The 15,741-nt window shown below is 34.2% G+C and overlaps 1 protein-coding gene across 4 annotated transcripts in view; it reads right to left on the bottom strand.

Moving 5' to 3' along the window:
* The window catches only part of LOC106876878 (uncharacterized), a 239,926-nt gene that overhangs the window by 62,185 nt on the left and 162,000 nt on the right, over window positions 1–15,741 (bottom strand). For all 4 annotated transcript variants that reach the window (XM_089353736.1, XM_089353737.1, XM_014925617.3 and 1 more), the window contains 2 exons: window positions 9,697–9,774; window positions 8,724–9,510 (listed from right to left, as the gene is read on the bottom strand). In XM_089353736.1, coding sequence (XP_089209862.1) covers window positions 8,724–9,510; window positions 9,697–9,774 — 865 coding nt within the window. The remainder of the gene's footprint in view (window positions 1–8,723; window positions 9,511–9,696; window positions 9,775–15,741) is intronic.

Consider the following 15,741-nt stretch of genomic DNA (forward strand, 5'->3'; position numbering starts at 1 on the left):
AAAATAAAATAATCTTTTAAAACCTGAAATCTAAAACAATCACCACACACTCTCACAGAAAAAAATTCTCAGATTAACATTTATAAGAGTAAATTGTGCCACTAAAAGTCACTTCTTCCCATTTGTCAGTCTGAAAAGAAGTGATAACAATCATATTTTTAAAAGGAAAAATAGAACCATGACCCTTAAAAGAGAGATGGAGAGTTAGAAAACCTGGGTGAGGTTACTGTTGCTGATGTCTAGCTTAAACTGTTGCAGGTATGTTAGCCAATGGAAGAGAGCATAGGTGACAAGAAAACTTCCAAAAGGATATAGTACTATGAAGAAATAGTTGAAAAAGTGAATGGAGAAGGGATCTGGATAGTTGGGAGAAATGAAACGCAGATGTAAAACAGTTATTAGTTAAGGAGTGTTGGAAAGTATGATTTGGGTATCTTCAGATGAGTTCATAAAGAAAGAGATGAGAAATACTTTTTGAAACTAATCTTGATTTTATTGTTTCATGATAGAGAGTTCAGTCATCTGAACAGACTAAGAGAATGGGACTAATGAATAATGTCATCTAAAATCTTCCATCTATTATTACAGTGTTGAGGAGACTGGTATTTAGAATTATAATCATATTGAAGATAGTATAGACAGAAAGTTGGGCAATGGACCAAAAGAATACAATTCCAAATACAAGCAGCCAAAATGGGGTTCTTCTGAAAGATCTCAGGAATAATGTTACTCAACAAGATGCATAGTTTAGAGATAAGGTAGTCCCTCCAGGTCAAGCTGTTACTTCTCAGCATTAAGAGATCTCAGTTTCAATACTATGGACTCAGGAAAGACAGATTTTTTAAGCCAGACCAGTAAATACCAGTTAGGCACTGAGGTCTTTGAAACTGACTAACCTCATCACTTAAATTTCAAGTCTTGTGCTCATAGTAGAAAGAATTATTATTATTATTATCATTATTATTATTATTATTATTATTATTATTATTATTATTATTATTAAGGTGGCGAGCTGGCAGAATTGTTAGCACACCAGACAAAATGCTTAGGGATATTTTGTCTATCTTTACGTTATGAGTTCAAATCCCACCCAAGTCGATTTTGTCTTTCATCCTTTCGGGACTGATGAAATGAGTACCAGTTGAGCACTGTGGTCAATGTAATCGACTTAGTCCCTCCCCACAAACTTCAGGCCTTGTGCCTATACTAGAAAGGATTATTATTATTATTATTATTATTATTATTATTATTATTAAGGTGACAAGCTGGTAGAATTGTTAGCACAACAGACAAGATGTTTAGCAGTATATCTTTCGGTTCTTTCCATTTTGAGTTCAAATGCCAATGAGGTTTACTTCGCTTTTCATCCTTTTGGGGTTGATAAAAAATGTAGCAGTTGAGTACTGGGGTCCATGTAATTGACAAATCCTAACAATGCTAGTCTAGTACCAAAATTCAAATGTGACAAGCTAGCAAAACCATTAGCGTGTTGGACAAAATGCTTAGCAACAGGCATTTCTTCTGAATCTTATACATTCTTAGTTCAAATCCTGTCAAAACCAACTTTGCCTCTCATCTTTTCCACATTCAATAAAATAAGAGAACATTTAAGTAGTGAGGTTGATGTAATTGGCTAATCCCACAATCCCCAAATTTGAAACCATTATTATCATTATTATTATTATTATTATTATTATTATTATTATTACTACTGAGCTGGCAAAATCATTAGCAAGGCAGCGAACTGGCAGAACTGTTAGTATGCTGGGTAAAATGCTTAGCAGCATTTCATCCGTCTTTATGATCCCAATTCAAATTCTGCTAAGGTCAACTTTGCCTTTCGTCCTTTCGGGGTTGATAAATTAAGTAGAAGTGAAACATTGGGGTTGATGTAATCGACTGCCCCACTCACCCAAATTTCAGACCTTGTGCCTATCATAGAAAGGCTTATTATTATTATTATTATTTTTAACTCAGGTTTTGCTGGAACTCCTGGAGTCTTGCATGTGTAGCGGGCTTGCTGCCTGTAGCCTACAATACCATGCTATCTGTTCTTTTCAGCTATCTAATACTTTCCTGATTAGTCTGGCTGTGCCAAGGAGACAAACCTTTTGTAACAGTTCTACTGGGCACTCTATTCTGGTTTTCTTTATATTCCTTGATGCCTTCTGATATTATCCCAAAGTATTATTATTATTATTATTATTATTATTATTATTATTATTATTATTATTATCATCATCATCATCATTATTAAGGCAGTAAGCTGATTGAATCATAAGTGCATCCGACAAAATGCTTAGTGGCTTTTCTTCTAGCCCTTTAAGCTCTGAATTCAAATTCTACCAAGGCTGACTTTGTTTTTCATCCTTTCAGGGTCAATAAAATAAAGTACTAGTCAAGTACAAGGGGTGATGGAATTAACTACCTACTCCCAAATTACTGGCCTTGTGTCATAATTTGAAACCATTACCACCACCACCACCACTACTACTACCTCAAGACAAGTTCACAGGATAAAGTACGAACATCAACAATATACGTATTTATAAATTATCATTGGTTGGTGGGTTGGCAGAATCATTGGAGAGTTGGAGAAAATGCCTTTCAGTATTTAGTTACAGCTCTTTATGGTCTGAGTTCAAATCTCTTTGAGGTTGACTGTGTCTTTCATCACTCACTAAAATAAGTACCAGTCAAGTACTGAGGTAGAATGAAATTGACTGTTCCTTCATCCCAAAATTTCTAGCTTTGTGCCTTGGTAAGAAATCATTATTATTATTAATGTTAATTTAACAATTCAATGAATATATTTCTAAGACAATGCCATATTCCCATAGAATGTGTGTGTGTCTCTCTCTCTCTCTCTCTCTCTCTCTCTCTCTCTCCTCCTGTAATCAAATATTAAGCTGTAAATGATGATAAAGTTAGTAAGATTTTCAGGGTAATACAGAGAATAGAGGTAAAAAAAAACATTAACAAGAATATAGAGATTAATAAAAAATAAAAATAATAGCCTTTTTCTTTTATTAATAATCTTTAATTACAATAGAAATAATAATTCTTCATAGAGTTAAATCTTTTTCTAAATTATAAATCAGTGTGTGTGCATGCATTGATATAAGCATGTACATGAATAGATGGCTCTCTGCACTCTTTCTGTTTTTTTCTTCTGTATTCTGTCCCATTTTAGTTTACACACATGCTTATTTATTATTTATTATGTAAATGTTTCCTTCTTAGAAAACAAAATCTTAACTTGTTAACAAATTAATTAGTTGGCATACAATAAAAACATTAGTTCTATAGTTAATTAACTGAACAACATGGAAGAGGATGCATCTTCACTCTGATGCAGTTATATAGGGAACAAACATAAAGCCTGGTCAGCTAAGTGGCATCCACACATTGCTGTCCCAAGGCTAGAACAGGATAAGTATAAAGTGTTTCTGACTGCAATCTGGTACTCATTGTTGGGAGATAAGTGAACTGATATAATGGACAAATAAAGGATTCTGCTCAGTAACACATCAGCAGTGACTCAAACTTATGTACCAGGAGCAAATAGTCTAATACTGTAGCCTCTTGCCTGTCTTTTCAATACATTAATATATAAGGTTTCTAAAGCATACTGAAACTTCACAAAATAATTACATAGCCTGATCATACCATACTTTGGTTTTAACCAATTCCTGCGTGACTCCATTTATTTTATTCTTCAGTACTACTGTTTGCTTACATACATATTTATTATATATTTCAATATATATATTATATTGGGGGAAAAGAATCTGACATTCCCTGGAAGCATCAATGCTGCTCAGCACAACTGGTGAGAAAGATATTGTCATCACCAACTGATAGCTAATGAAAAGAATGTTCTGCAGTGTAAACCTCAGTGTGTGCATATGTATGTGTGTGTGTGTGTGTGTGTGTGTGTGTGTGTGTGTGTGTGTGTGTGTTGTGTGTGTGTTGTGTGTGTGTGTGTGTGTGTGTGTATCCCAACTCATAAACAAATAATTTTTGGGAAAAATATATAAATAAAAGATAAGTAAAAAAGACATATATAGAACAGAAAAATTCTTTGAAGTTTGGTAATATTTCCTAAATGAAGAATTTGTGACTCTAGATCATATTGTCAATAATATAAGTTGCATGTGGTATGCTTGTGAGTAATGCAAAATTGTCACCAATAATTATCACTTATATGAATTTCCTTTTTAATAATTAGATAATTGAAATTCAATAAGCATTGATTTTCCAAGCATTTGTGGGGTCTTCTTCAAACCTGGTGTGAGAATAATTTAATTAAAATAACTACTGGAATTATATAATTACATTGATGTTGGAATCAAAGACATAAAAGCTGTTTACTGTTGGAAGATTAATAACTGATAAGCATAAAAGAAAGCAACAAAAAGGCACTGTTTGCTCTACTCAGTGCAAATGTATGCATGGAGTGCATATATATATGTATACATTCATAACAGCTCCTTATAATTGTACTGAAAGATCTGGCTCATGTGAAACATGACATAGTCTAGAGACACAACTGCAAATGAATATATGGTGTATATACAACAAGAAAGGCTTGTCTTTTTGAAGTACTTTTGTATGGAAATCAAACTTGATGTTTTCACCTCTCAGTACTAATAATAAAAATTAACTTATCGAAAATTCTTAGAAACCATCAAATCTAACATGGTTATAGAACATTACAAATATATATATATATATATAAATATATATATTATATTTTATGTAGTCTTTGGTTGTAGCTGGTCTGGTTTCTGGCCAGCAGGTCTGATAAGTCGCCTATATTGCTAAAAGCAAAAATAGACATGAAACCAATGGTAACTTTCTGACTGGCCATAACCAATTACTACATCAAATATTACTGCTCAAAAATACTTTTTTGAGTGTACCTTTTTACGAACTTATGAACAACTGACCAATTATATATATACATAAATAAATATGTATGTATGCAAATATTTTGAATAATATAATAACAACAACAATAATAATGATGATAGTGGTGAAAATATTAATAAGATTTTTTTTTAAATTAGTTTTATCACTGTTTGGTATTTTGTCATCTTTTTCTTGTTTCTTGGTAATTCCATTAGAGTCTATCTAACTGCTGTGGATTGGATACACAGAAGGTTATTATTAAAAAGTTTCCAAAGAAAGATTGTGTAAATATTCTTTTATTCCTTAATAGATACAACATGGAATTGATTGATAACAAACAACGTAAATTGAGGAAGAAAGGTCTTATGCTGGTAAAGACCTGTAAAATCATTATCTTCTCAGATGAATTCTCAAATGATGTCAACTATTCATTACAATGCTTGAAATCTTAATTTTATTATCTGGGCTATTCACAAAAGTTGTTAAAATTTATATCATTGCCTGTTAAAACCACAGCTTACATCTTTATGAAGAATGGCAAAATAACTCATTGATAAATTGTATATTTTGCATGCAGCAAGCATGAATCCTTGAATCAGGGAAATCAGAACAACAGCAAAATGGTTGCAAAAAGAAAGAAGAGTTTCTCATGACAGGAGAATACTAGTGCATTGAATTAGTTACATTACTTTCAGAGGGCTACATTTGAATGAAATCAAATAATTGATGTAAGCGTAATGTCCCTGTTTGATTTTCTGTTTCTGAAGTAGAAATTCAAAACAACCAGCAGGGATGTGATGAACTTCAGAAAAAAATAGTCTTAACAATAAAATATAATTGTCAAATATTTTTTTTAATCAAGGCTTTTCATATTAAATCACTATATAAAAATAGATTATTCAGTTTAATAAAATAGTTTTATCACAAGAGATATAAATATTATAGTTTATCATTGTACTGCTACAAATTCAAGTTTTTGTTAAATAAAAATTAATGACTGATGAGTTCACATTTGGATGACTGAGAGAAATAGTTGAATTAAAGAATTAAACTCCATAGACAAGTTTAACATCTTCCAAACTCAAGTATGGTTTTCTCTGCTAAAAAATATTTCAATTGACTAACTGCACCATCCATGTGTCACCCAGCATTGATATGAAGAGTCAAGTTCAATATTTAAATAGATAATATCTGATGTTGTTCTTAAAAGAGCCCAGTGTAACAAGCCAAGTGTAGGTAAGGTAGAAATACAAACCAGCTTATAGTTCCCATGTAGATAAGATGTATTGGTTGCCAAGTAATAACAAACATACAGGCCATAGAGCTGGCACTAGTGAACAGATAGATGTGCTACAGATTGCTACTGTTATAACTGTTGATATTAACACAGCCAAGCAAGTCGTTACAACTGATGTTAAAACTTTAGGTAGGGTATCTAACCATAAAATACTGCAGTGCACATTGACTAAACCTCAAAGCTACAGGATGTGCATGTGTGGGCATGAGTGTGTGTGTCCAGAGTATATATATGTACGCACATATACATATATATATTATATATATATATATATATATATATATATATATATATATATATATATATATATATATATATATATATATACACATATAGAACATACAATTTAAATACATATATATATATATATATATATACACACACACACACACAATGAATAAACAAGCAGTACTACATGTATTGAGTTCTTTTTTTCTGAAGTTTGTACACCAAAGTCTATCCATCTATTTCTCAGTTTATCTCTGTATGTGTGCATGTGTGTGTGTGTGTGTGTGTGTGTGTGTGTGTGTGTGTGTGTGTGTGTGTGTGTGTGTGTGTGTGTGTGTGTGTGTGTTACACAAACCAAGAAATTTGGGGTAGCAACACAGTCACTCATCAGCTTTGAATGAAGAATATCTATTACATATTCTTTTATTCTTTTTCGCTATTTCTACATGCATTCACGCATAAACACATAATCATCACTGTTTCATTGTTTTAATCTCTACTTTTCCAAGCAAAGTAATATTTTCCCATTTCAGGGCATGTTTTCATGGAAGATCGGAAGTGAATTTTAACACTTGCATGTCAGCGACACTTATTTGCAAATATGATGCAATGTCAAGACTTGTGGGGTGGGGCATAAACACATAACTCCATATACATACATATAGAGACTGGATTTTTTTCAGTTTCCATCTATGAAATCCACTAATGAGGCTTCATCAACCTAGAACTATGCTGAAAGATAGTGAGCCCAAAATTGTGTCAACAAGAAGCAAAACTTCTTAATTACACAATCATGCCTGCACAATACATATACTGAATAAATAAACTCTACAGTCAAATATTTAATTACTTGTTGCACTTCAATTTGCCATGATGAGTTCATGAGGAGTTAAACTGAAGTATAATGGCTGCAGTGACATTTACTATATCAATATAATCACCTTGCTTTCTAGTTATAGAGTTCTCTATCAAGGCTGAGAGATATTACCTTAAACAATAAACTAAGAACCATTGTCATTTTACTGTCTATTTTTCTATGCCTGCATGGAATGGAAGGAGCTTATTGAGGCAGGTTGGATATCCTTCCTGCTGCAAACCCTTACTTGTTTTCAAATAAGGTAATATTTCCTCATGACCAGCTATGTTTCAACAGAACAATGAAAATAAACAGCGTTCATTCACAAAAATAATATCATGTCAAGACGAGACACAAATATACACACACTCACACATGCATCAATCCACACATACATATTTATATACAAACATACATATACACACGCATATATTAACCATCTTTATGTTTCTAACATGTTTTTTCTTGTTTTCGCATTGTCTAGTGTCCTTGTTTTTTTAAAGATATATTATGTATAAACAGAGCCTGAAAAATTGCTTGGAGATACATGGCATATAATTATGCTTAGTATCATAACAACATGAACTATTATCAGCTCTTTCAGTTGTGTATGAAATTGATATACATATGTATGTATGTGTGTGTGTTTTTACAGATATGCTTCATTTGTGTGTAATGAAAAATTTAATGGAACTGAAGGGTTAACTATTTACTAGATGTAAATAAAGCAATCTTATTTATGACAATCACTTCTTTAATCCTTTTTTATTCCATGCTAATGGAAACAAGGGCTTATAACATTGTTTGTTGGTGCTGGTGTTGCTATTACTATTACTACTGCTGCTGCTTGAGTTAAGATAGTTGTTTCTTAAATATTTCTTAGGTATTTATTGATCCATTTTTTTAAAAATCCTATAATCTAAATTTGGGAACCAAGAGGGAGGGAAGAAAGAAGATGAATGCTTGTGCTTGTGCATGTATGTAAACATGTGTCTATATATATATATATATATATATATATATATATATATATAGATAGATAGATATATAGATACATATATATTTATATGTATACACGTGTGTGTGTGTGTGTGTATCAAGAGAGGGAGAGAGAGAGATAAAAGGAGGAAGTGAGGAAGAGAGAGTAAGAGAGAGTGTGAATGAATGAGTGAAAGATCGTTACAAGTTGGATTAAGAGATTGTAGAACATGACAGTTTAGAAGAGGAAGATCATTGATATTTTAATCTACTTACTGAAAAACCACTCCTTTGCTTCATAGTGACATTAAAATAAAACTATTCTGGTATACATATATACACTGAAAGCTTGGACTTGGTGATAATATCAACAGTTTTTCATTACTAAATTTGAAAATAGGATGATGATGATGATAATAATAATAATAAATTACCTCTAGTGATACTTACTTGGCGGTCTTTAGCTCAGTGTTTGTTACTGATGTGGCAAATGACTGCGTACCAAATGTGAATTGAGCCCCTGAAGTTTGAGGTTCAATCTTTGAGATAGTATAATCAGCTACTGTCATAGCAGTGATTCGATCAGCATCCAAGGTTTCACTTTCCGAGGTATGAGTAGCTCTGAGACTGGAAGGCGCATCGGAATTTTTATCAGGCTTATGAGCTTTACATGGCAATTCATCAACAGCACTCTCATCTAAAACCCCCCACAAAACACTTGTACCACTCATGTTGGGAGTTAATGAGTTGGCATCTATCGTTTCCAGGTTCAGGTTTTCAGAGCGCTGAATCAACGAGGCCTGTGTATCTGCATCTATAATGAGGTTATTGGGAGATGACGGAGAATCGACTGGTGGTGTTCCAGGACTTGATAATGAACTCACACTGGTTTTCTCATAATCTCTCAAATTAATTATAACCACACTATCATGAGGGTTTTTATAATCAGATGAAGATGACTGCAAGCTGCCTCCTAAGTTGTCCATAGATGACATGTAAAAATCATTGCCCCCTCCAAGAAGGCTATCAACCTGCGTTTGCAGCGTGTTCTGTGGTAAAATATCATTGGTGTCAACTGTTCCCAACAAAGAATCATTCACATCAGATATGTCTTGGAAACTCTGCAAACCATTTGTTGGAGTCAACTGAAAGGCAGTATCTGAACCAGATACTGTAATAAACTCAGGAGTTGCTACCAATCCTGATGACACTGGATTTGCTCGATTTCCTAGTGACTCTGAAAAATTCAAATGCAAACTAATAATTTATCAAAAATTAGAAACATTATCATTCGCTATATTTTAAATATATATCTTTTTTTGAATTGTTTTGTTATGTTTCGGGGACTTTTTTTATTTCGTCTTACACCATGAAAAAAATATAAGTTTTTCTTCTCTAATGAGTGTAATTAAATAAGCCTTACCTGAAGCTTCTGTTACAGAAGTTTTATTCAGGGAACGTTCAAAAGTTAGGCTTTCTGATATGAAAGGCAGATGACAATCTGAAAATATATCAAAGAAGAGAAAGGGGAAAAAAACATCACGGAAATCTAAGATTTATCTAAAGGAAGAGAACAACAAAACATTATAATGCAAGATTGCCAATTAATCACTAAAGATTCATCTAAAATATTTTCAGTATAGGGAGAAGCTATTTTGCAGATTTTGTATAAATCCCAAAAATTTTACCAAGGTATGAAGTCTTATTATAGAAAAATGAAGGTGATGATGATGATAGTAATGATAATATTAATAATCCTTTCAACTATAGGCATAAGGCCTGATTTTTTTTAGCAGAAAGGGGGGGGGGGGGGGGCTAGTCAATTGCATCAACCACAGCAATTTTGAAGGGAATGCGTTAGTTGATACTACTGACCCTGGTTCAAGACCTGTACTTTACTTTTTTTGACTCCAGAAGGATGACAGACAGTTGATCCCAACAGGATTTAAACCGAAAGGACAAAAATTCCTAAGATCATAAACTTGGTAGAATTGGGTATAATAATTGACCTTAGTACTTGAATGATTTTATATTTTATTGGATTCACAGCTTTAGATTAAAGTTTTGTCATTCAGACTTCTAATTTTTGAGTTCTTTATTCTAAGTGACCTCACCATGTTCCGTTGAACTTGTCACTGCAAAGAATACACATACCCATTCATGCGCACACACACATACATATATATTCACACATACATATCTATATACACATGTTTGTACATAGATACACACATACATGCACACACACACAGATATCTACTTACAAATACACACACATGGCATAATCTTTGGATAAATGTTCTAATGACAATTCCAATTGCAAGAGATAGTGTTGGAAAGAGTTGGGTAATCAAAAGGTGTACTAGCAGCAAGTTCCTACACAAGAGGCTTCACCTCTTCTGATGCTTCACAGAAATTTGCTTGCATAGAGCTATGGTAAAAAATAAGCTGCCTTTAACATTGTTGATGGAAAAGCTGAAAGCATCAAAAATTCACTGTTACATTATGCTGCATGATTCTGTAAATCCCTATTGTTTATGCATGCCAACCTATAACTGCTGTCAGCGTCTAACTTGTACATAATCTTTGCCTAATCTTCTGCATGTTCCAATTTCAGTATATGTACCACTGAATCTCTCTAAAATCACATCTCACTATCTTAAGAAAGAGAAGGAATTCATTCATTCATTTCAATGTCTATTATTCTGTGCTAACATGGTTTCAACAAGTATATATTACCAAGGCTCTGTTTTACAACTGGGTACTCTTTAGTCATTAACCCTTACCTGTTTTTCAAGTAAGCAAGTAAGGGTTCTCTTATTTCACATTTCTTTGAAAGAGCAGTGCCAGCAAAATTTGTTGATAGTGGAAATGACAGCAATGCCAATGCATGCAGCACAGCAATTTTCAGAAACACAAATGTAATCTAACACATAAACACATGTGCATGCAGACACCCCGCCACCTACATGCACATGCCCACATAGTTAGCTACACAAACACACACACATACACATACACGCAGTCTCCATCTACTAAATTCACTCACATGGCATAGGTCAGCTTAAGGTTATAAGAAGACACTTGCCCAAGGTGTTGCACACGATGGGACGGATCTCAAAACTATGTGGTTGCAAAGCAACCTTCTTGACCAAACAGCCATGCTTGCACCCAAGTCTGAATTAAAGAAGGAATAGTCGTGGCTGGAATATCTTTGATCATAGGTCCCCTAGCAAAGCTAAAAGAAAGGATACATTGCAAGATATAATTCTGAATACATGATGTTATGTCTGAATAGAAGACAGGACAGACATAGCTGACATGATTATGTCATAGGTCTGCTGCCTCTGATCTCATTTACTGCTAAAGAACACAACCTACTCCTAATTTTTCTTAGTGATTTCCCAGAGAAATGACAAGTTTTGAGTTACAATTCTATGGTGCTGAATCAGTATATATTAACTAATGCTATAGACTATTTTTGGCACAACTGCACTAAATAGTACCAGACAAATAAGCATACCAGTACCATTTTCGTTCCTATACTATATTTAAGCAGTTTAACATTTTATTAACATCAACAACTTCAAACACACACACACACACACACACAACATGTAAAACAGAGTAGCACTTGCATACTTCAACTACTAGTAATTTAAGGTGGAAGTGGCCATGGCAGTAGCAGTGGTGATAGAAGAATAGTAATGGAAGTTGTGCTTGTAACAGTGTGCGGTGGGTGGGGGTGGGGGGCACAAAACAAAAGAAGACTGAAAATAGTTTTTCAAATAAATAAATAAATATATAGATAAATAATAGCCAGGCTAAAATAGAAAGTATTTTTAAATGGCAGTCTGTAGATTGTGCAAGGTCACTCTAACTGAGTATGTTTATATGTACCCAGTTAGGTTATATTGTAGAAGGTTGCATATGTTGAACTTAGGTACAGTTGTACATTACATTATCTGAGAGTGAAAATAGTTTACTGTTGGTTTTCGTCACTGTTGTTGCTGTTTTAATCCTTTTTATATCTTGTGTTTTCAATATGATGGGTAGGATAATTCTTCTAATTCATAAATGTTCTTGAAGCGCTGATGGAATTGTTTCATAGTTGGGTGACCCATGTAATATATTATTATAGCTTAACACAAGGTTAGCCGTGATTGGATAGACCTATGATCAAAGACATTCCAGTACTGACCATCACAGATGGTTATGTGTGATTTGAGTGAGATTTGGCAAATGACTACACAGATCCTGCCTCATTCTTTTTATCTATTTTTTGATTAGTTGATATGTGAAGAAATAAGCTTACATAAACTGAGTGAAGATCCTTCAACACAATTGTTGTGTTTACTTTTTTTATATTTGTTATACAGTCTCTGAAGATTTGATGATATAACTTGTTCATAAGGTATTTCTTTACATGACATATTATTGTTAATGAAATATGTGTAAGAATACACTGAATAAATGTAAAAATTTATTTCCATACTTGTTGTCTATATTATATACCATATTTTCCAGTGTTTAAGCTGCTATTTTTTACCTGGGAAATTTAAGTGTGCAGCTTATAGAAAGATGCACCTAATGTGTGTATTTTTACAAGTTTCAGGAGGAAAATAATTTGTGTATGGAGATCAACTGATTCCACTGATTTTTTCAGAGGAAAGGTCAGTTGGTGAACAATGTGAAGGACTACTGCTACAGTACATTGGTGCCTGGAAGAAAACAAAGCATATTTGTTTTGTTCTACCTTCATACTTTGGTAATATTATTTTTAATCTAATAAAGATTTTAATATTGACGAAATGTGTTTGTTGTTGATTATAATAAGATAAAATCGTAACAATAACAATACATCTCATAGTTGTAAAATGAGGCATTTTGAAACTTCATACACATCAACGACAAAAAAGACAGCTGCGGACCCATAGCTCCATAGATATTTTAAACACCAATGAGCTTTAAACACCAGTGTGCTTTAAACACCAGTGTGCTTTAAACACTGGTGTGCTTTATGTTTGGATAAAACCAAAGTATTCCCCAAATTCGGCCCTACGGCTTAAATATGATGCACTTTATCGACCAGAAAATATGGTGTTTCATTTTTGTATTTGGTTTACAAGATTCTTGATGTGAATTCATGAGTTGAAACAAATTTTGTGTCCTAGGTGGTTCATTATGCCATTAATAATAAACACACACTGGTTCAATATCACTTCTTTATTGTTAATCAATTGGTTAAATATCTAACCAACTAATTGATCATTTGCTTAATGTGTTGTGTTGGTTAGACAACCAGTCGGTTGTTTGTCACTATTTGCAACCTAATCTATGACATTCCTCCTCTCTTCAAGGTTTGCCTTGAGTCTGTCTGAGAGTTGGCCTTATGCCTGTGTATATGTATGCATGTGTGTATGTAGATATGTGGTTACTTCCAAGAATGGGGAAGGGTGAGAGTAACCAAAGAGTGTTTCTGTGGTTGTTTGTGTGGTTATGTGTGTGGTTAAGTGTGTACTCTCATGTGACAGCTTGTATATGTGTTTGTGAGTATGTGTGCACCGGTCATCTATGATCTCTTTAAGGGTTCAGCCTTTTTTCAAGGTCAGTTCAGCCTCAGACCTGCTAGGATTTGCTTGTCATCCCATAATGATTTTTGGTTGTAGTTCCTTACATGGGGAAGGGAATGGAGAAGAGCATGTGTGTGTGTGTGTGTGTGTGTGTGTGTAGTCTAGTTGTGTATTTGAGTCAGTTCTGTGAGTGCATATGTTTGTGTGAATGTGTGAATGTTTGCTTATGTGTGCATATATACCTGCTTGTTTGTAGTATAGCTGTTTTTTTAATAGACAAGCACCTGTATGTATATCTGCACGCATGTATGCATGTGCACCTGTGTATGTCTGTGTATCTATGTGTGGTGTGTGTATGTGGGCGTGTGTGTTCGTGTGTGCGTGTGTGTGTGCACGTGCATGTCTGCATGTGTGCATGTGTAACCAAAGAGTATGCATATTCATAAGTTACTCTAATCCTTCCCTTCTCTTGTAAGCAACTACACATCTACATACACACATACAGGCATAAGACAAGTTCTCAGATTCAAGGCAGACCTTGAAGAGAGGAGGCATGTCATTGATAAGGACTTTGACAAACAAACAACTGGTTTATTGTTTAAGCAATACATTAAGCAAACAATCTATTAGTTATTTGGGTAGATTATTTACCGATTGACTAACAATAAAGAAGTGATGTGTGTGTGTATTATAATTGGCATAATGACCCTCCCAAAACACAACGATATACATAAATGTATACATACAAATCTATTCTCTTCTCTCTATCTACTTACCCCTACCAGTACGTACTCAAAATTACATTCATACTACAAGACCCCTTTGAAAGTAAAAGTAAAAATATATGTAAGATGTTACTGTTGCAGTTCCATTATCTAAGCACATGGAGCTTATGTCTCCACACTATCCACTTGTAATAATAAAATATGAACTCCTATTGGAATCTACATACCATGGACAAGAGGCATTTCTACCCATTCTACACAGCACTTTCCTTAGATAATGGAACTGCAACTGTAACATCTTACATATATTTTTACTTTTGCTTTTATTCTCTTATATTTCCTTTATATTTCTTATATCTATCATTTTGCAAAATAACTCCTTATACTGAACTCTACTATTTCCCTCTGGTTTACTCGCTCATATCACCTTGTTGTCTCATTTTATTTAGCACACACACTTCTCTTGACTCTTACTCTCTTTCTCTCTTCTCTCTCCTACCCACCTTCTCCTTCCCCCCTTCACCGTCAACTCTCCCTCATAAGCCCACCCCACCCCTACACATTCCAACCCCACCTTCCCTATCCTTCCCATCCCACCCCATCCCTTACATCCACTTCCACATACCCCACCTTTACCCCCACCCTCAGCCTAACTCACATGCCACCCTTGCTTTCCCCCACTCTCGCCCACCCCACCTTCCAACACCATCACACTATACTATACACCACTACACCATAACACACAACGCATCACATCACAACACACCACCACGCACACACACCAGCACTGACTAATTCCGAGCCCCACATTTTCACACCTACACATATACGCATGCACACGTCAAGATCACCAGCCTTCTTTCACAAGCACATACGAACTCTCTTACACACACACATACACACCTTCGTTTTGGGATTACTACTACTTTATTATCTCTTCCTAACTCTCTTGGGTGACCCTTCTGTCTGGCATTCGCCATGATAGATCGCTAGCCACTACACATTCCTTCTTTTACTCTCCGTGTTTCTCTCCTTGTTTCTTTCTGTGGAAGAGCGTAGGCTCGAAATGTTAAAGACTTATTCACTTCTCGAGCGTTATACTAATACATCTGTTTGTTTTCTACACCACCTGCCTTCGTCTTTTGTTTTTTTGTGAATTCTCCCCTGTGT

The sequence above is a fragment of the Octopus bimaculoides genome, chromosome 6 (genome assembly GCF_046866305.1).
Source record: "Octopus bimaculoides isolate indiv1 chromosome 6, ASM4686630v1, whole genome shotgun sequence".
NCBI classification, from domain to species: Eukaryota; Metazoa; Mollusca; class Cephalopoda; order Octopoda; family Octopodidae; genus Octopus; species Octopus bimaculoides.